Below are 21,662 nucleotides of genomic sequence, written 5' to 3'. Positions count from 1 at the left end.
CCAATTTTTTGCTTAACTGAGTAAAGTTACTAAGTAATAATGGATACAATTGAAGAAAGAAGTACAAATAGTAATAAATCTAACAAGATTAGTTTATTGCGCTTGGGTATTGATCACTTAGTTTCTGAAGATGATGAAATAATTAACATTCAATGTGGCAGAATAGGGAAGATAGAAAATTTGTACAAATGTAAAAATTTAAGAGCTTTAATATTAATATCAAATCATATTGAGAAAATCGAAAATCTTAGTGAGCTTAGAAGTTTGAATATCTTAGAGTTGTATCAAAATTCTATTAGAAAAATTGAGGATTTGGATGAGCTAATTAATCTTGAAGTATTGGATTTATCTTTTAACAAAATACAGAAAGTTGAGAATCTTGATAATCTTAAAAATTTGCGGAAATTATTTTTATCAAGTAATAGAATAAATATAATTGAGGGGCTAGATAATAATACTAAATTAACACTCCTAGAGCTTGGAGGAAATAGAATAAGACATATTGGGAACATTGAACATCTGATACAACTTGAAGAGCTATGGCTAGGTAGAAATAAAATAACAAACTTTGAAAGCTTACCAAATCTTGTAAAATTAAAATCTTTGAGCTTACAGAGTAATCGTCTATCAGAATGGGCCCTATCATTTCAGCACAAATGCTGTAACTTAAAAGAGTTATACTTAAGCCATAACAAACTACCTAGTCCCCCTATTGGATACTTTAAAAACTTTAAGCAGCTTCATACCCTAGATTTAGCTGCAAATGAAATCAGCAATTTAGAAGAGATTTCAAATATAACTAGCTTGGAAGAATTATGGTTGAATGATAATTGTATAGATAGCCTTGATCAAATTGAACTTCTTAAGAAATTAAAAAATATGAAGACACTTTATATTGAAAGAAATCCCTTACAACTAAATTTAGGACCTGCATATAGAATGAAAATCTTAGAAATTTTACCATGGATAAGTCAATTGGATGCGTTATCTATAAATAGTAATATATATTTGACTAGCGATTAAGAACAATACAATATCTATGTAAATTTGTTTTTTCTAAGAAGGTGAGATATAGGAATTTATTCGTTGAAATAATATAATGGAAAATTATTTAAAAAAAAAAAGAAAAAGTACTAGTTTTTAATACTAATAATAAGTATACATCTAAGAACTCTAACTTTTCTACTGGTTTATTCTTAATGCTTCCTACCTTTAATATTTATCAATTCCTAAAACTGTTCTATTTGGCTGAGCACTTGGACCTTGCTGCTCACACCACTCAATAAATTGAGGATTACTACCACATGTATATACATTATTGACATAACAACAACCACATTTCACAACTCCCGCCTCAAAAGATACAATACCCACTGGATTTGGCCAGTACAGTGGAGGGTAAAATACTCCTAATGCAGCAATGACAAAATAAATTATTAGCAGTAATCCAGAAATTATTCTAAATGACCATAAACCTTTTTTCTGACATAAGCTTCTACCTAACTTTTTAAACCAAATTTTTATTTTCTTAATTATAGTTACTCTGGCTACTGGAGTTTTATCAAGAACAATTATTAATTCAGCATGTCTTTTTATTCCAAATTCATCAATAGTTACACCAGATCCATCATTAATTTCATCAGTATTATCATTAGGAAGGTTTTTTTTCATTTTTTGATTTTTCCTCCATTGCTCAGCTTTCTTCCTATTACGTCTCTCAACCTTCTTCCTCTTCTTTTCTTCTATTTGTTTCTTTACCCATTCCATATCTTGTTTCATAAATAATCTAAATATTGGTAATGCAGCCATTCTATTATAGCGTGCTAATCTATCTTCTGGACTACAAGCACCACAACCTCTAAAAGTAGCAAGTGTATATAATAATCCTACAGAAAAACCCCCAACATGGGCCCAAGGATTTGTCACACCTGTAAATGATAATACCATTCCGATAATAACTGAAAATATATCAAATACAAACAAAAATAACGGATTAGGTAAATTTTTCCAGTGTTCAAATGTATATACCAAACCAGCAGCTGTTATACCAAAAAGTCCACCTGAACTTCCAACAGTTAATGAACACGGTGATATAACTGAAACAGTCAAATTTCCTCCAATTGCTGAAAGGAAAAACAAAAAAAAGAATCTTGTTATTCCCCAATCTGGTTCCATCATATAACCAAGCTGTGCTTGTGATAATACATTGAATCCTATGTGAATAAAACCGGCATGCATCCACATAGCCCAAAATAAACGGATAACTCCTCCATTACGAAGTTCATTAACTAATAATCCACCCAAGACGTTCAATGCTTCTGGGCAAGCACCTAACATAGGATTTGTTTTAAAAGGTTCTACAAATACTCCTCCACAATTATTTGGACTACCCCATTTATTCAATCTATTGAAGACAAGGGATTGCAAAAATACACCAGTTAGAGCAAATGAAGTAGTCAACACAACAAATAAACGTCCATGAACTGGGTTTATCCACTTTTTGATCTTATTACTAATTTCCATCTGAGTTAACGGATTAAAACTATGTACTGCATACTGATCATTCAATTTTATGGCATTTAGTTTCATATCATGAATATTAGGACCTAATCCTACATTAATTTTAGTATCTTCACCATATAACCACTTCAAATGACCTTCTAATCCCTGATCATCTAAATTAATTGGTGGTGCATTTTGACTAATAGAATCTTGATGGCCTCGAAGATTTCCTTCCGATACATTTTTTTGTGATTCCTTATCTGTAGCTCTTACTGATGTATCTTCAACATTACTTTTTTGAGTTTCTACTAAAATTGGATTATCAACACTCGTTTCTATAGGGAAGCTTTTTACTTTATTTACATTGGAACTTTGTACTTTTTCATTGTTATTGGCACTTTCTAACATCACATTTGCTGCCTCCGACATTGGAACATTATCTAATGAGGTTTGTTTTGTGAGCAAATTAGTCGATAGTTTTTTACGAATACTCTGTGCAGCTTTCATTGAAATTCCAGTTGATAAATCCTCATTTGAATTCATTAATTTTGGATGTAATATTTCATTCTTTTGTGGAGCTAAAATAACCATATCATCAACATACTGTAACTCAACATTGGGATATTCTGGAACAGCCTTTAAAGATTGACTACTATTCAATTTATCTGGTTTTTTAGCTGCAATATTACTATCTGATTTCAAAACTTGTTGTGTAATATCTATAGAATTTTCTCTAGAAATTGTTTGTTTTCTATCAGGAGGTGAAGCTTGTGGTACACTAAATAAACGTAGCTCATCCTTAGTTGGTAATCTTGAGAAATTGTTATCTTCAATTCTTGGTGTTCCAATGGTACTATCATCTGATTGACGTTTTACTGATCTACGCGATCCTTCATTATATTTTGAAGAGGTTGAATTTTCTTTTATTATTGGTTTATTAATTAAATTTACATTACTTGATTTTTCATTTAAAGGTGTAATAACTGGATAGTCAATTGCTGAAGATGGGCATTTCACTATATTAGGTTGTATAGATGAAGTATTAGGAATTGGGGTTATATTATCACTTGAGAGTGCTCTTATATATGGTTTAACTACAGATTTATTTCTTTGAGTTGCAATTTGCGGTTGCGACATTCTATGAGTTTGTGACATTGAATTTTTAGTTATTGGATATCCATTATTAAATGTAACTTCCTGAGATTTCATTGGAGTGGGGATTATACTTGATCTTTCAAAATTGTTTTTAGATGTGGAATATATTTCATAATTTGGAGTAGGTGCTCTTGGCATGTTTAGTTGTACACCGAATGCAGCAGATCCAGCAACTGGTTTTACAATTGGCCGTTTTCCTCCTTCTCTAAATGCAAATTCAGATTTATATTCCATATTATAAAGTTCAGAGTGCTTCTTTATTCTTGTGGTCTTTTTTTATCTTTGTAAATTATAGTTGAATCTACATTTAGGATCATTAGAAATTTCCAATAATACAACACACCCTATAGACGTGTGTAACACATACGGGTTATAGCGAGGCGGTAATGTGTGTATTTTTATAGAATTAAGGCCTTTGATTATTATTATTATAAAACAAGTTTAAAGTAACATTGTAGTTTATAACATAGGGCATAGGATCTTATATTATTTGATTTATATATATTGATATTTATTTTGAATATTATTTCTCTATTCTTTTTTTCTTCAATTAAAAGGGAGGGAAGGGTGTCTATTCACAAGTAAGAGGAGATGGAAATAATTAAGTAAATACTAGTGATTTTAAATTATCCAACTATGTTCTATTATGATTACTAATATCACTAGAATGTTGTATATTTAGAGTTCTGGAATTATTATTATTTGATTGTTTATCATTAATAATAAAGGTAGTAGCTGAAACTTCTTCTGTCATCTTCTGTTTACTTTGTATACGTTCTTTCAATTCATTAATATCTTGAATCCTTAGTTCAATAAGACTCCCAGGACGAGTTATCATGTCAATTAAATAAATAAAATATTGTAAACAAGTATTTTATTGGAAATAATTAAATTATTAGAGTAATATTGGTGCCAAAGTAGTAGGAGCCAATATAACTTTAAGTTGTAGATTTAATAAGTCAATATATAAATGAAAATAATAAATTATTTAAAAGTATTAAAATAACTTAAAATACTATTAGTTTATAATTTTCTAATCTTTATTATTATCTTCTATATTATTACTAACTCCTAATGTCACAATTCCCTTAGGGTCAACAGATATAGATAAACTGTTAGGTAATTTACCATTAAAATTAAGATTTAAAGTATCTGAGTTATTTGCTAAATAATGAGCCTTATATTCATGATTATTCTTATTTTCAATATTTTCACACTGACAATGTACATAGCTATTGTAATAATGCTGACTAGAGTGTTCAAAATTACCAGAATTTATACAAGGACTAAAACAAAGATTTAGATGCTGCTTTTTTGAATCACAAGTGCAATTATTACAAACAGTTTTATTATCTTGAAGTTTCACTTCATCAGTAAATTCAGAGATACATGGATTTTTTATTTGATATATTTGATTAAAGTTAGGTAGCCAATGATCTACAATATGACACTTACAATAGTTATAACACTTATGACAACAACAATTATTTGTATAATAGCAGAAGCTCATTTTTATATTACTAATAAATTTCAATATTAAATTTTAATATAGATAACAATACTAGATGATAATTTAAGTATGGGTCTACATAAAATTAGAAGGCTTATTAATATAACTCGAATCTATTATATATTAATATTTTATATTGTAATTTATATAATATTCATCTTAATAAGATATTTTCTATTAAGTAATCTAAAAATTATATACTTTAAAATTTTAAGTTTCATTTATTGATATAATAAGAGACCCTGACTATAAAGTATTTTTTATAGTAATACAACTATTAGGATAATAGAAAATTGAAAAGAATATTTTTACAATATTGTATTTATGGTCAATTAAAATTTTAGTTAATTAAATTATATAAGATTTAAATGTTGATTTGTATAGCTTATTATAAAAGAATAAAATTTAGAAAAGGTAAACTAAGTTAATAAACAATGATATTTTATATTTATATAACAATAACTGTAATTACAAATTATAATTACTTTATTAATTTAATTTTATATTATTATTAATTATGTTCTATTAGCAAAATACCAAATGGAAATACCTATCAAGGTAACTACACCAGCTATTGATGTTCCAACTACTATATTTACAGTGTTTTCTGATGAAATTTCACAATTTACTCCAAAATATCCAGGTTTACATTTGCATATGTATTGACCAATTCCATAATTAATACATTTACCACCATTTTGACATATTGCAGACCCAGTAGTTTCTTCACAAATATTAGTACAATTTTCAAGACAAAGAGTAACTTGAGTAAGTTGTTCTTCTGGTGGACAAGGAATACCACCATATTGAGATTCAGTTACAGTTATTCTATATCGTGATTTAGTTGCAGAACAAGAATTATTAGGACAAAGAGTCCAAGAACTCCATTCAGAAAGAATACAGTTTATAGGGCATGGAATATTATTACAACTCATTGATTGCGATACCATATTCATACAATCAGTAATATTATTGATTAAAGTTCTAGTTCTTGTTAATATACCTCCTTGACAAGTTGCAGAACATTCACTCCATGCAGACCATTCTCCAAATTCACAGGGGCTACAAGTTATATTTACATTACATAGAGATTCTTGCATTGTATTAGGACATTCTAAACCACCTGCCATTATTTCACTTAATGGATAACGCCATCTATATGTTGTACCTCCTTTACATGTGCTACTACATGGCATCCATGCAGACCATTGTGAATATTCACAATTGACTGGTGTTACTCCATATCTCGGAGCTACTCTGCGAAAATATTCTTGCTGAGTTGTAAAAATACCGAAGCTTTGAGCATTATAATCATAACGACCACATGTATAACCTCCACCTGGTGTCCAAAGCATTTCTCTTGCAAAAAGTTCAACTCCAAATGGTTGATTTATTAATACAACCTAAAAATAAAATAAAAATTAATATTGACTTAATAGCTATATTGTAATATTTTTATTAAATATAGTATAAAGGAATGTTTTAAATATTTTATATTTGATTATAAAGTTTCAGGAGACTTACGGTAAAAGGTTGGGCACCATAATCTGTATCAAATGCATAAGGTCTATCATTTGTTAAATTATGGTTATTATATATTGTATTTCTATTAATAGTACACATTTTATTATATCCAAAGTGTGTAAAATAATTATCTAGCCTATAGTAGTAATCTGTATTATCGGTTGATGCCATAACAGCTATTGTCAAATTCCATCTATATGAATATTGATTAGTAGGCCACATTCCAGATCCAAAAATATGTGCATCCATTCCATAAGGCCAAGATTTATATTTAGTTGGAATTCTATCCGAGGTAGGTGTTCCTGTTGTTTTATCAACTACGGTATTATTTACATAGTATAAATTATTATTTACAAAATCCATCATTCTTGGCCATCCATCAGCAATATAAATACGTCTATAGGGATCCCCTAAAGGAATATTTCTTTTTACAGTAAAATTTCGTAATTGATTTGATCCCCACTTGATATTAGTAATAGGTACATATGTTACAGAACGGCAGTAATAATAGGGACCATTGCCTACTATATAAAAATAAAATCCTCCTGGCCATATTAACTTTTCAACAGCAATATCCATTTTAATATTTTGAGGTTCATAGGTAAAAGGAAAGAAAGTATATTGATTTATATTGTACTCTCCGCTTTCTGATGAAGATTCAGCTATAACAAGCTGAGATTTATAATCAATCTGTATAAAACAAAAAAAATTATCGATAGGAATAAAATATTTAAATGACAAAATAGGTAAATTCAGTCAACTAACAGATAATTTACAATGAATATTATTTCCATTATATATTGTAACTATAGTATCTTTATCTTTAGTAAATATAAATTCACCTATGAACTAATAAAATTTTATTATTAAAAAGAAAAATATTGTAAGTAGATCCCACTAAAATGACAAAATAAAATTAAATACAACTTACTCTAAAAGATATTCCATCAAACCAAGGTTGAGTTGTATTAGTAAATATATACTCAGCCCCTTGATCTGTAACATCTGTCCATGCATTAGTCCATTGATAACTTGGAGGTAATGAATAAATAAATTTAGAAGATATTAAAAAAAAAGTCAAATATAATAAAAATAACCAAGATCTTAAATAATAATTCTTTAAAAGTGTAGATGATATATTAATAATAGTATATAACATTTATCCAATAATTAATTAACAATTTCTCCTCATCTATTCCTTAATTCAAGGACTTAATTAAAATAAGGCTTATATATTCCAGTTTTATATATATACACTTAAATGTTATTCTAGTCTATTACTTTACATAAAACTTGTCTTCTTTAAATTATTCGGTTAGTTAATTGAATGGTACACCTTGCATAATCCGCTAATGTAATTTAGATAACTAAATAATGACTTTAGCGGCTTGAATATTTTTCAATATTAACAGGTCTCATAGTTTATTCTGCAGTATTTTATTAAATGAATATAAAGAAATTCTTATTGATCTACTTTATATACATATTCTTAGTAATTACAAGAAGAGAATATGCTCTAGCTCAGATAGCAACTATACAAGGCTCTGCAAATATTGGAGTTACTAATCCTTACAGGTATGCACACACATTTGCTGTGGAATGATGCCACGTAAAAAAATCAACTTTATTAGTTACTACTTATTCTAATATTTTTCTTTGTTTTAATTAAATATCTTTTTTTTATTTAGTTTTGGATTTAATTATACAGAAGGTGAATATTATCCTCTTATAGATGGAGATATTTGGCCTATGAATCATATTGTTTCTGTTGGAGGTAATATAACCCCAAATGGTTTCTCAGTTATACTATATACTGCAAATCCAAATGCAATAGAGTTGTATTTAGAAGGAAATTTATTCAAAAGACAAATATATCGCTCATGCTTTTATAATAATTATCGCTTAAGACTTTTAACTGTTGGATCTATACTTCAACCTAGGATATATGAATGGCCATTTATTAATTCTTGGCAACTTTACATTCAAAGACAAGAATATGGTTTTGCTATAGCTACCCAATTTGGTTATTCTGAACAACTATTTTGGAGAAGGTGTCTTAATGAACCTGTAGTTGCTGTAAAAGTTATATCAGCTGGTTCATTTATTTCTGCAAATGCTGTTGATTGTGTAGTTTCAGAATGGAGTTCTTGGTCACCATGTAGCTCTACTTGTTATATTGGAAGTAAATACAGAACAAGGTTGATAATAAGACCTCAAACTTTTACAGGTGCACCCTGTCCACCTTTAATTGATACTCAAGGTTGTAATTTGAATATTTTATGTAATGATTGCACTTACTCAATGTGGTCTGAATGGTCATTATGTAGCAAAACTTGTTCAGGCGGATATCAAAGTAGAACTAGAAAACTTATTTGGCAATCTGATATAACAGCACCTTGTGACTTATCTAGTTCAGAAACACAAGTTTGTAATACTCAAGATTGCCCTATAAATTGTCTAGTATCTGAATGGGTATCTTGGAGTTCGTGTTCAACTACTTGTGGAACTGGTCAAAGAACTAGATTTAAATTGATTCTTCAAAATGCACAACTAGGAGGATTATCATGTCCTAGTAGTTCAGAATTAATAGATACTGCACCCTGCACTATTAGAGAATGTTTTAAAATGTGTAATATCAAAGATATATGTAAAAATGGAGCTACTTGTATTGATTTACCTGATAATGACTTTGTTTGTAATTGTACTTACAATTATTATGGTCAAACATGTGAACATGAAAAGTATAAATGGTGGGTATATTTTTTAGTTATTATTGCAACAGAAGTTATAATTGCTGGCATTATTAAGCTTACAATACTAAACTCTCCATCATACAGTATAAGTGATACTCCTTATCAGTATGTACATGACAATGAAGAAGTTAATAATGAAACATTTAACTCTAACGCAGATACTAGTAGAATTATTTAGAGAATTAATTATAGAAAGAATATATATAATTAATAAAGATCTGAGTAATAGAATTTTTTATAGAAGCTGGTATTATAAACTATTATGTACTTATCTGAATTTTGTTAATTTCGTTCAATCTATTATTATTTACATGCACAATGTACCCGCCCTAAAAATAATGGAGACGATACCCCACTGAGTTTCTTTGTTTTTTGTAAAATTCCGAAATGTAATTTTCTTTAATAATGGAGATTTTAAATAATGAAGAAAATATAAATATTGATACTCATAAAGATGTTGGTTGTTTACTAATATTTGATAATAGTTCAAGTGGTGAATCAATAGTAGATTCTTTCCCACTTTACAACGGAGAGAATATGATTGATAATATTGGTAATCAAAGTGGTGTGGGTAATATCTCAATTCATCATAATTCATCATCATCTGAATGTGCAGTGATATATTGTGAAAATGGTGAGTTTTTCGTTGAAGATCGGGGTATTAAAAATGGAACATACAGAAATAAACCAAACAATAAAATTCTTCCTTTTTGTAAATATGAAGTTATCCCGGGTTCTGTACTCTATTTTGGTAATGTTAAAGTAAAACTAATTAAATATGGTGAATGTTCTGAAGGAATATCTACACCAATATGGAATAGAGATATTAATCTAGAACAAACACAAATTAATGAAGAAGAGAATTCTGATTTTAAGGAAAATACCAAGCATAATAAAGAAAGTAATGACAAATTTTCTGAAAAGATGAAGATATCAGACGAATTAATAAAAAATAAGCATATAGATGAAATTCAAAAGCCAAGAAAATGTCGGAATAACGAAACTTACCCAAATATTCCAGATAAAAAAAAGAAGAAAAAGGAAACTGACTCAGTTTTTAAACCTGTTAGTAATGAATTAGCTAATGTTTGCTCTTTTGTTAAAGAAAATTCATCTGATGAAATAATTAATACAAGGGAATATTCAAATCAAATAACAATAATATGGACTGGTTGCTCACCAACAAACAAAGATATTGATATTTTAGAGAGATATAATATTCAAACAATTGAACAAGAGGATTTTGAATTAATGTATAATTCCGTAACTCATTTAATTGCCCCCTCTATTAAAAGAACTTTAAAATTTTTATGGGCTGTTTGTAAAGGTATATCAATTATAACACCTCAAACCTTAAAGGCTGCTTTAGCTTTGAAATCATATGATTCAATCATTACTGCTATAAATAAAGCTCCTTTATTATATGATTCTGCAGGGGAACGGAAATTTGGTTTTCAATTATCAAATTCTATTAATAAAGCACGTAAAAAGCCACTATTTGAAGGATTTTATATTTTTATTTGTTCTTCAATTAAATCTCCATCTCCTAGTGAGCTTACCTGGTTATGCAAATCTGCACAAGCAAAAATAATAACATCTATTAATGAATTCAAAAATATACCACAATCAAAATTAATTATTATAGGCAATGCTTCTGACATTAAAATTCATAAGTAAGTTAACGATAGAAGAGCTATAATTTTGAAATTTATTTATTGATCTTTAATTTTAGGCCCTATACTGTACATTCCATTGATATTGTCCTTAATGGCATACTCAAACAAGAGATAGACTTTATTTCATACATCCTTAATTGATTTCAAAAGATTCTTTTTAGAAATGTTTAATAATAAAATTTATATGCTATTTTTAGAACTAATTAAAATACTAGTATTATTAACTGGGAATATTTCAATAGTAGATGACTTGAAGATATAGTTTAAATTACTTATAATTTGTTAGGTCAATAATCTTATTTTACTTAATACAGTATAAAACTAATATATATTATTTATAGATTTGTTAACTTTATTTGCATGTATTTTGACATGTGGATACTGATACCGGTATTTGCATGTACTGTGCAACTGCAGCTGTTAATTGAGATTTAAGCTACAATCGCATGTAAAAAAAATTAACTATTAAATTAAAATAATTTGGTAAGAAAAATGAAGAGGATAAAATTTTTATTCATTGGAGCACTCCTAAGTAAAACTGTATATGGATTAAAAGTTGACAATAAATTTGATCCACTTGATGTTGTTGGAAGTGGGTTTGAATCTATAGGAAACACTATTTTTAGTGGGTTAAAGGGAGTTTTTGGAGGTATTGGAAGAGATATTCAAGAAGCTTTTGATATGGTAATAGATGATTTGATACCAAAAACAGAAGATGTAGAACCTCAGTATAATATACAAAATATAGCTACTGAACAAGAAAAATTAAGAGATTCTATCCCAGCGATTGAATCAGATATAACTGCTATTCAAAATGTTGTTAATGAACTGACAGTTGGGGCAAGTATTAATGCAGCAAAAGGTCTTAATATAGAACAAACTGTACTAAAACCAAATACAGAGGGCCCAGTAACATCCTTAAATAGATTAAAAACAGTAGAGAAAGAACAGAAAAAAATCCACCCGAAAGAATTTTTAGAATCTTTAACAAAACCTTCATCCATTGTTTCTGATTATACTGCACCAATAATAGTAATACAAGCACCAGAAACTACACCCAGTGAGTTAATATCTATAAGTGAGATAATGAGATGCCAAGGTGGGTCTAACTGGAGTACAGCTCAACAACATAAAAAAAGAATGAAAGAGTATAAGGATTTTAATGGTAAGCATAAACAACAAATAAAAGATAAAATACAAGAAATTACGCAGCTCCTAGAAGAAAAAGATGATGCAATGACAGACATGAGAAATAAATTACGAAGAGCTGAAATTGAACTCGCTGAGACTCCTTCAGATGTCGTTGCATTAGAAATTAAGCTACTTAATCAACAAATGAATTATTTAGCAGAGGAAATAGTTGTATTGGATAATACTTTAGCTAAACTTGAAAGGAAGATCAAATAGCCTATATATACACAGATGCCATCATAAGAATAAAATCTAAATATTAATATATAATTTTACCTATGTAGCATTATTGAACTTGGTTTACGAAGAAATTGACAAGCTCTCTTCTTTTCTTGTTTTTCAATAAAATTCATATCCCAGATACTCTTTGATTTTTGGATTAATGAATCAATCTCAAAAACCCACATAGAGGCCAAGTGTGGTGTTGGAGCACGAAAATATATTGACAAATTCTTTGCCTCCATATAACATTCATTTCCATTAAGAAAATTCGATGGATTACTTGTTGATATATTGGAAGATTGTTGAGTTAAGCATGATCCGGATGGTAGAGGAGAAGATAAGCTGGAAGTAGCTGAAACTGTGGACTCTCTATCTCCCCAGAAAATAATAAAACTAGTCCTAGAGAGGTCTTGAGGATCAATGCATACACTTGTTACCCTGCCACAGGGTAATGGGCGTATATTGAGAATTTCATAAAGCTTAAATCTATAAGTATTATCATATATATAAAGAGTCATATCTTCAACAAATGCATAGCAAGGGAGCCAACTAATATCAACATTTTCAGTACTAGGATGACTATTATCTTCTGAGTAATAAAGCATCAATGAGCCAGCAAGTTGAGTTGAATTTTGGTGACGTATTGACATTCCAGTATCATCACCCTTTTCATTTTCATGTCCTAATATATGATACAAAGCACAAGCTTCAGTAGTAGGGGGATATAAAAAGTACAACTTATCCATTATATATTTACCACACATTGAATTCGACAATAAATTGCATATATCAATATCATTCTTGAATTGCAGCAATGGGCATTGTAATAAATCATTATTATTTGTTGTGTTATTCATTGAAATACCTGCATTGTTACTAAGCATATATTCCACTGATTTAGGGGGTATACTAAATAAATCTTTAGGAATGAAGATTTGTGAATAAATATTAGATACATATTTCCACCAAAGATCATCTTTTTCCATAAGTGCAGCAAGAATTGGAAACTGAGTTAGTGAAGAAGCAAATTGTTGTAATAGTATTATTGAAGATGGTGAGCTAGTAGAGAGTTTCCCAAGCAAAAATGATGTTATTGCATTTCGTTCCCTATTGTCATCACTATTTACTATTGAAGGATATTCCATTGAAAATGACCTCTTTAAAGTACCTAGATTTAACTGGTATAGATGCCCACCATTAGTATTATTATTTAATGGATTAGTCAAGTAGTAAATGCTACGCTCTTCTGGATTTATATTAATTAATTTCTTCTTAGGAAAATTTAAACTTGTCAAAATATTTGAAACAGCTGTTGAATTTACATTAGTATTACCTACAAGAAGACCAGAATTTGTTGTGATATTAGCACACAAATTTGTACTTTGGTCTGCATTCTCAGATATATTACAAACAGTGGAAACATTTTGAATAATAGAATTACCTATATTCCTCAAAGAATTCATTTGCTTATTACAGATACACGGATTCAACTTAGACCATGATATAGATGAAAATTTGTCATAATTAACCATTGTATCAACCACTTCTGATGATGTAGCAACATTTCCATCATTATTAATAGCATTTACATTTAAAAGTTGTGTTACTTCATCTGTACTTATTGAGTTATTAAGTGAATTGTCTAAATCAATAGATGATACTGAGTATGAATGACGAAATAACTCTATATTAGGCTCACAACGCATTCTCATAACAGATCTCATAAAAATGTTTACATCAAATATACGATATTTCTCTTGAAACTCAACACATTTTTGGTTGACTGTAGGTAATGGTGCAATTAAAATGTCATGTAGATCAGCCAAAATAATTAAACATTCACGAATATCTTCCTCTAACATACAATCCTGGAAAAACCTTCCAAATATATCCCAATCCTCTAATATCTTAGAGGCTATCAAGTCGCAACTATTATTTTCAGTAGTATCGTCATCTTGAGGTATAGAAGAACCAGTTTCAATGCTAGGATTTTTATTATCAATTGATGAGTAATAGTAGGCAAAATACATAATTAACTTTATATATCTATGGATAGTATATTCCAGTATCATCTTAGATACTCTACTAAAAATACTTTTTTTTAGAGACATTTTCAATACACGTAATTGGGGTCTAACAGCTTCCTTCAGCAAATTGTCCATATCAAAAGATAAAATTAAAGAGAGCCAGGATAAATTACTTTGAGTACTTGAGTTACACAAATTATCATCTTTGTTAATAGTACTATCGGAAATATTGGAGTTAAGAAGTGTCTCTTGTTTTTGTTGTATTGCAGATATAAATATATTCTGAAATTTATTATTCCAATCTTTACAAACTCTTATGGTAAGAAGTATTTTTGATAAACTATGCAATAAGGTAAATCTCTTCGCTTCATTTCTTAAATTTCTCGGAATTATTAAATCTAAATTCCTATATATATCATTAGTCCCAATAGAGTTATTTAATATAGCATTGTTTATACCACTATTTGTAACACTGCTTACAGAATTGTTTTGATTGTTATTCACTATAGACTCATTATCAATTGATTGTGTATAGCTGTAATTTGCTACAATGTGGGATGATTGCAAATTATATTCCCTCATGTACTCATACTCATATTTATAAAGTAAAAAAGGCATCCAACGTTCCAATATTTGATCCAATTCATCGCACCTGTGTATATAATCCTCAATTCCATTCAAAAGGCCACAAAGAACTTCAGTAGTAATTCCAATACCTTCACAATTTGCCTTAAAATTACTACTTCTAGTTTCTATATTTAAGTAATCTTGAATATAGAAATTGAAGCAAGGATAATTATCGAAATCAAGTTCGTTCAAAGTACAAGTGGTACTTGATAGGTTTAATTTATCAGTATTACTCGTATTTTGCATATTGATTTCGTTAAAAAATAAAAAATCCCGATTACTAATATCAAATTCAGTTAATGTACATATATTAAGTAATACAACATCCCTCATAGCAAGCTGATATAATAATAATGTTTGTTGAATAATAGAAAATACCATATTACGAATATATGACGAATTATGATACATTTGTAATGTTGAAAATGAATTTGCCATACAAATTAAAATACTGAAAAGATCACTGAATAAAGATATTGATAAAGTCCCAGTATCCTTATCTCTATTTGTCTTCCCTAAAGAGCAAGTATCATCAATTATATGAAAGAGTGTACAATAATATTGTTTAATGATTTTCCTAATATATATATCAGAGAATGAAATAATATAATATTGAAATAAAGAGTCAAATATTCCATAAGATTCATAAGAAAATTGCATATCAGCCAAAAATTCCAAAATCAATAGTATATCTAGTTCGCTGAAAATTTCATAGCGTTCCTTATAACACTTGTATAACATTTCAAATATAGGTAATAAGTACTTTTCACGGATAAACCGGAGAATATCAACTCTAGGAGTTCCTAAAGATCTATGAGATGCTTGTAACAAATCAATACTAGTTGTATTAAATACATCTAATCCTTGTAGTACCTTTGCAATTGGTATTGTGGCAAAACTAGATGCAACAAGATTAGTAAGTTTCATCAAAGAAATATTGTCAGCATTTCTTATAAAGTTATCATTAAGTATCCCAATAAAAGATGAAACTCTTTTAAAACCCATTTCTTTATCTAAAGTCGAGGTATTGTCATAAATATACAACATTGTGCGATATAAAAGTTGTTCTATATTCTGTTCAAGTATTTCTTTAGGGATACTATCATAAGCTCTTAATTCGTCATATAGAGTTCTCATTCGCTGTTCTCTAATAGCATGACGAGCTCTGCAACTTGCAACTAATGATTCTCTCCAAATTTCTGCATCAGGTCCAAATATTGAAATAATACGAATAGAAATCTTCTCATTTGATTGATTTAATATACTTGGATTATTGGTCGTAATATTACTTGTAGCTGAAGTAGGTAAATTTGATGTTAAGTTACAAATTGAGGAAATTGGGAGAATAGCTTGATGAGATGCTCCAGTAGCAATAGGTGGTGATAATTTAGTTGTAAATATCACAGGTGTATTTAAATTACTAGATTTATTATTATTCATATGATTTACAATAATACTTGATGAGTGGCTGCCATCATTGGATTCTAATTCATTTGGTAAAACTACTTCATTGTTTAAATTATCTGCTGGTGTTAATGAACCGACACATTCAGTATTCGCATTAATACTACCAAAATGTAATTCTTGCCTGGCTGGTAAAAATGTCAGAATATTTTGTAAAGGAACCTGTAACCTAAATTGAAATCCAGATTGTATCTCACGTATCTTACTAGATAATTGTATATTATCTAATTCAATAACATATAATGGAGGATTATCATCATATTCAGGAGAAAATAAATATAAACAGTTCAATTGCATTCCAAATGGCAACTCTTCACTGCCAATTTGGACATTATTTATTGTTTCATCAGCTAATTTATTACCCGGTTGAATGATGAAGTTGTTAGGTAAAGGGAAAAATGCTTCATTATTCGCTATTGGTCTTGAAGAAATGAGTAGTGCAAAATATTTCTGCATTGGCACTAGTGGAACAGAAGAACAACCACTCAGACCATTATTACAGTTATCTGTATTATTCATAGATTCAACTGGAATTGGTCCAACTTCAATATAAAGTGCTCCAAAAAGTACATTATCTAGATAAGTGCGAGCCCGCAAAAAGTTCAAAGCTTTCAAATCTATTGATTGAAAATATTCTGGAATAGGTGATGTTAAATTATTAGATAGAGTAGTATCACCATTAACATTGTTATTATTTGAAACATTCTTATTATTATTACTACCAAAGTTATTATACATCTTCTCTGTCCTTAAGCGTATCTGCTGACCACGATATGTACCATAGAAATATGCTTGTCTAGATTCCTTTTGGGATGACAAAATCTCATCTAAAGATAAACTAGATGATGATAAGCAAAATGAAGAACTTCTCTGTATTGGCTTCGAAATAGTCTCATATGCCTTATTTGTATATCTAATACGGAAAACATAATCAAACCATAGCTGTGACAAAGGTTTCTGAATATTTTTTACGTGAAGAAATAATTTCTTTCCTCTAACAGAAAAAGTCAGTGGTACTCTATCTTCCTTTACCCACTTTATCTTCCTTTGTGTCTTAAATGCCTCAACTAAACTTGTTTGTAAACTACTCGAATTATCTAGTAAAAGACGACTAAAATCATATTGAGCTTTAGCTTCTTTTAGTGCTTCTCTATGAGCCACAACATTTACTATAGTACATATAGATTCAAGCCAAATATCCTTATCTCCAGGAGCTAAGGCACGAAGGCAGTAATCTCTACCTTGAGTCCTAATTACAAAGTGCAGTGCATCTTCTATATGAATAGACTTTACACTTGATAAATTAATACATCCTTGAGGTTGCTGGTCATTATATGTTGGTTCCTCCCTCCAATATAAAAGTGCGCTATCAACAACATTTAAACGAAAATATCTCTTCTGAAATCCTTTAAATGCTGTGGGACTTAGCTTATCTAAATATCCTCCTATAATCGGATTTAATCTTGAGGATGAGGGAAGCGTAAAGGAGTCTACTAGAGGTGATGAAGAAGGATTAAAGCAAGAATTTAGGGATGAACATCTACCACCAACAGTATCATTTGCAGTACAATAGTCAGCAACATTCTCTGGTGTGCCTAAAGAGGTATCCTGTACTGTATCAGTAGCACAAGAAGCACTTATAGAATCTTCAATATTTCCTATATCCATCACCTTCGAGCTCACTTCACTATTTTTCGGAGTCTCACCTTGAATCTTCATAATTAATATTAATAAATATCAAAAAATATGCTAACTTTTGATTGTATTACTTTCTTAGTTATGTTTATATTTAGTACTAAGCCATCTTATGATTCACAAAGCTAGCAACTATAAACAAATCCAGAGAAATCCAAGGTAAAATCAAATCAACTATATCTAGTAATCCCAAATTTAATAAACTTGATAAGTTTTTAGAAAAAATATATCCAAATTACACCAATTATTATTTTATAGCACATATATACCGGCATTCCCAACAAATTAAAAAAGCGGTGAAAAAAATGGCGCAATTTAACATAAGGCGGTTATTTTATGATCATTATAAAATATCAATACTAAGTGTTAAAGTTAAATAATCTCATATTGCCACAGTAAAGACTTTATTAAGTAGAAATACAATGAATTTGAAATTACGAAGCGATTATATTTATATTGGAAGCTATTTAAACCTATTATTGGTCATATTTTTAACATGGCTCAAACCTTTACCTGTAGTTATACAGATGGTTATGTATACATTTCCTACTATATATATTGGATCTTATTTATCTCTAAATCAGATTTTGATCAATCCTATTACAGGTGAAAGAGAACAGAAAGCTGAGTCTTTAACTCGCAAAGATGCCATCTTGTTTCCATTAATAGGGTCTGGAGCCTTACTCTCATTATATTTAGCTTACAAATTTCTACCAGCATATTGGGTAAATTTGTTATTAACATTGTATTTGGCTATAATAGGTATATTTACATTGTCTGAAACTATTTTACAATTCTCTTCTCTCATAATAAATACCAAGAGTGGAGTAATAATAGAAAAATATTGTAACTTTTTTGGATTATATAAAAATTCTCAGGATGAACGTGGGTATCAAATAAAGATAACAATTCATGAATTGTGGAGTTTTATAATTAGTTTAATTTTAGGGATTACTTGGTTATTAACTGATTCTTGGATTATTCATAATATTTTGGCAATTTCATTTTGTATACAGGCAATATCTCTTATTTCCCTTGGAAATTTTAAAATTGGTATAATTTTGTTAAGTGGATTATTTGTATATGATATATTTTGGGTATTTGGAACAAATGTTATGATTACTGTTGCTAAATCTTTTCAAGGACCTGCTAAAATCATTTTTCCTATATCTTATGATCCATGGAAACAGAGTATTTTAGGACTTGGAGATATTGTAATACCTGGTTTATTTATTGCCTTATGTTTGAGATTTGACTTGAAAGATACAGTAAATAAACATATCCAAATTAAAGAAATTATTTTGAATAACTATCCTGCTAAGACATTTATTTCAGTCTTAATAGCTTATCAACTTGGCCTTTTAATTACAGCATGTGTAATGTTTTACTTTAAGGCAGCTCAACCTGCGTTACTATATTTGGTACCATTCTGTATACTATCACTTTTAGCATCTTTATATCATAGAAGTCAGTTTATAGATGCATGGAATTATTCTGAAGAAACCGAAGATTTGAATAGACAAAATAATGAATCTGAAGTTAATTCTCAAGAGAAAAAAGAAAATTAGTAAATTAGGTATTCAATACTGAATTTCTTATTAATTTATTATGATGAAAATTACTAAAATGTTATTTATATCTTATTTAAAGGTATTTATTTTATTTCAAATTAATCTTTTTGTATTCTTTATTAAAATAAATGGAAAAAAAGAAAATCTTAGCCTTTTATAGTAACCACACAACACACAAATGATAACCGCTACTATAGGTATTAGGGCTTTATATTCTTTTTCTCTTTGTTATTATTCCTACTAAATTATGAATATCTTATGTAAGATACTTTATGCATTATTTTTTAACTTTATATTGTATATTGGCTCAATATATTCATTAGGAGACCTTAAAGATCACATCACAAATTTGCAACAAAAAGATTTTGAAGAAAAAGTACTTGGAAAAAGTGAAAATATTACATGGTTTATATACTTCTTTGCTCCTTGGTGTGGACATTGTCAACGGATATACCCTGAAGTTGTGAAAACAGCAGAATATTTCATTCTAAATAATAATATACAAATCGGAAAGGTTGATTGTACTATACAAACAGAAATTTGTAAACAAGAAAAAATTCAAGCTTATCCAACTTTTAAGTTATTTTTAAATGAATCATATGTTAAAAAGTATGAGAAACCAAAAAGAACTGTAAAAGATTTCATTAGATTTATAGAAAGTAGTGAAAATCCTAAATATACACATATTATATCACAACAGCAACTAGATGAAATTAAGGCTGAAATAAGAAATTTCCCAACTTTTGCTCTTCTATTACAAAGTAATGATGATATTTTAAAATATGAGAAATTCCTCTTAACTTTATCCAATCATATTGGAAGTGAAGTCTCAATAATTACGGTGACAGATCCAAAACTTGTATCTAATATAATTAGACTAAGTATATCAGAAAGTTGTGATCTTCCATGTATAATGGTTCTAGCTTCTAATAATGAATCCCCAACATTACCTTTTAATCATTCAATGGAATTTACTATTAATTTTATTAATCAATTTAAATTCCCTAGTGTTTTCTTTCCACGTCAAGATGAATTTATTGATTCTTTACATAGTGGAAATCTATTAGTTATAATGGGGATAGATGTTAAATTATTGGGTCAAAATTATCCTGAATACTTAAAAGAATTTGAGAAACTTGCTATTCAAATTAGAAAAGAAAGTGTTCTTCCAGTCAAATTTAGTAATTCAATACATCCACGTGGTATTATTTTTCTAATTGTTGATTTTGTTACATATTCATCCTTATTTAGAGAATTTGGAATTAATAATCTAAATTATACTCAAGGTTATAGTATAGTTATCTCGGATGGACTTAAATATTATTATAATTTACCCAAAAACATCACTATAAAGCATCTATATAATGCCATTAAACTTATACTTAAAGAAGATCCTCAAATACCTAAGAAAAAGGCCTATTCAATTTTCAGTATAAACTCTATTAGAAGATTTCTCTATGACCTTAATGTTGCTATAAGTAGTGTATTTTATAAATCATGGTATCATGCTATATTAGTAACTATTGTTATTTGTGTTATATTATCTGGGTGTACATTATGTACTTGCTTATTATTATTTGGAGATATTGCAGAATCCCATTTTCTTCAAGATAATCATATACAAAATATTGAATTACAAGACAATATACCAGCGCCAATAGATGAAGAAAAATCTGAGAATGAAACTAAGAAAGAACGCTAATTTTTTGATTCAATTAATTCTTATCCATTTTTTTTTAGGGGAT

At 28.7% G+C, this 21,662-nt stretch overlaps 11 protein-coding genes across 11 annotated transcripts; 6 read left to right on the top strand and 5 right to left on the bottom strand.

Annotated features, from left to right (window-relative positions):
* Positions 1–39: 39 nt before the first annotated feature.
* cand_024220 (protein phosphatase 1 regulatory subunit 7) lies at positions 40–1,023 on the top strand (the record flags this gene model as incomplete). Its single annotated transcript, XM_067212652.1, has 1 exon — positions 40–1,023. One exon carries the CDS (start codon positions 40–42, stop codon positions 1,021–1,023), a length of 984 nt encoding a protein of 327 aa, XP_067068693.1.
* A 189-nt stretch (positions 1,024–1,212) lies between these two features.
* cand_024210 (rhomboid family protein) lies at positions 1,213–3,891 on the bottom strand (the record flags this gene model as incomplete). The annotated part of the gene is made up of 1 exon (XM_067212651.1): positions 1,213–3,891. The coding sequence occupies one exon, from the start codon at positions 3,889–3,891 to the stop codon at positions 1,213–1,215; it is 2,679 nt and encodes an 892-aa protein (XP_067068692.1).
* A 400-nt stretch (positions 3,892–4,291) lies between these two features.
* On the bottom strand, positions 4,292–4,495 carry cand_024200 (uncharacterized protein; the record flags this gene model as incomplete). The annotated part of the gene is made up of 1 exon (XM_067212650.1): positions 4,292–4,495. One exon carries the CDS (start codon positions 4,493–4,495, stop codon positions 4,292–4,294), a length of 204 nt encoding a protein of 67 aa, XP_067068691.1.
* A 195-nt stretch (positions 4,496–4,690) lies between these two features.
* Positions 4,691–5,167, bottom strand: cand_024190 (uncharacterized protein; the record flags this gene model as incomplete). Its single annotated transcript, XM_067212649.1, has 1 exon — positions 4,691–5,167. One exon carries the CDS (start codon positions 5,165–5,167, stop codon positions 4,691–4,693), a length of 477 nt encoding a protein of 158 aa, XP_067068690.1.
* A 515-nt stretch (positions 5,168–5,682) lies between these two features.
* cand_024180 (thrombospondin type 1 domain-containing protein) lies at positions 5,683–7,850 on the bottom strand (the record flags this gene model as incomplete). Its single annotated transcript, XM_067212648.1, has 4 exons — positions 5,683–6,570; positions 6,692–7,381; positions 7,457–7,533; positions 7,619–7,850. The coding sequence occupies 4 exons, from the start codon at positions 7,848–7,850 to the stop codon at positions 5,683–5,685; spliced, it is 1,887 nt and encodes a 628-aa protein (XP_067068689.1).
* Positions 7,851–8,135: 285 nt separating this feature from the next.
* cand_024170 (thrombospondin type 1 domain-containing protein) lies at positions 8,136–9,622 on the top strand (the record flags this gene model as incomplete). The annotated part of the gene is made up of 2 exons (XM_067212647.1): positions 8,136–8,266; positions 8,380–9,622. 2 exons carry the CDS (start codon positions 8,136–8,138, stop codon positions 9,620–9,622), a joined length of 1,374 nt encoding a protein of 457 aa, XP_067068688.1.
* A 227-nt stretch (positions 9,623–9,849) lies between these two features.
* On the top strand, positions 9,850–11,261 carry cand_024160 (uncharacterized protein; the record flags this gene model as incomplete). The annotated part of the gene is made up of 2 exons (XM_067212646.1): positions 9,850–11,117; positions 11,177–11,261. 2 exons carry the CDS (start codon positions 9,850–9,852, stop codon positions 11,259–11,261), a joined length of 1,353 nt encoding a protein of 450 aa, XP_067068687.1.
* Positions 11,262–11,612: 351 nt separating this feature from the next.
* Positions 11,613–12,527, top strand: cand_024150 (uncharacterized protein; the record flags this gene model as incomplete). The annotated part of the gene is made up of 1 exon (XM_067212645.1): positions 11,613–12,527. One exon carries the CDS (start codon positions 11,613–11,615, stop codon positions 12,525–12,527), a length of 915 nt encoding a protein of 304 aa, XP_067068686.1.
* Positions 12,528–12,583: 56 nt separating this feature from the next.
* On the bottom strand, positions 12,584–18,370 carry cand_024140 (PH domain-containing protein; the record flags this gene model as incomplete). The annotated part of the gene is made up of 1 exon (XM_067212644.1): positions 12,584–18,370. The coding sequence occupies one exon, from the start codon at positions 18,368–18,370 to the stop codon at positions 12,584–12,586; it is 5,787 nt and encodes a 1,928-aa protein (XP_067068685.1).
* Positions 18,371–18,768: 398 nt separating this feature from the next.
* cand_024130 (signal peptide peptidase family protein) lies at positions 18,769–19,914 on the top strand (the record flags this gene model as incomplete). Its single annotated transcript, XM_067212643.1, has 1 exon — positions 18,769–19,914. One exon carries the CDS (start codon positions 18,769–18,771, stop codon positions 19,912–19,914), a length of 1,146 nt encoding a protein of 381 aa, XP_067068684.1.
* A 250-nt stretch (positions 19,915–20,164) lies between these two features.
* Positions 20,165–21,619, top strand: cand_024120 (thioredoxin family protein; the record flags this gene model as incomplete). The annotated part of the gene is made up of 1 exon (XM_067212642.1): positions 20,165–21,619. The coding sequence occupies one exon, from the start codon at positions 20,165–20,167 to the stop codon at positions 21,617–21,619; it is 1,455 nt and encodes a 484-aa protein (XP_067068683.1).
* Between the last annotated feature and the right edge of the window lie 43 nt (positions 21,620–21,662).

This window comes from Cryptosporidium andersoni (assembly GCF_001865355.1).
Source record: "Cryptosporidium andersoni isolate 30847 chromosome Unknown contig_20, whole genome shotgun sequence".
Classification (NCBI taxonomy): domain Eukaryota; phylum Apicomplexa; class Conoidasida; order Eucoccidiorida; family Cryptosporidiidae; genus Cryptosporidium; species Cryptosporidium andersoni.
This window is presented reverse-complemented; position numbering and strand designations above follow the sequence as displayed.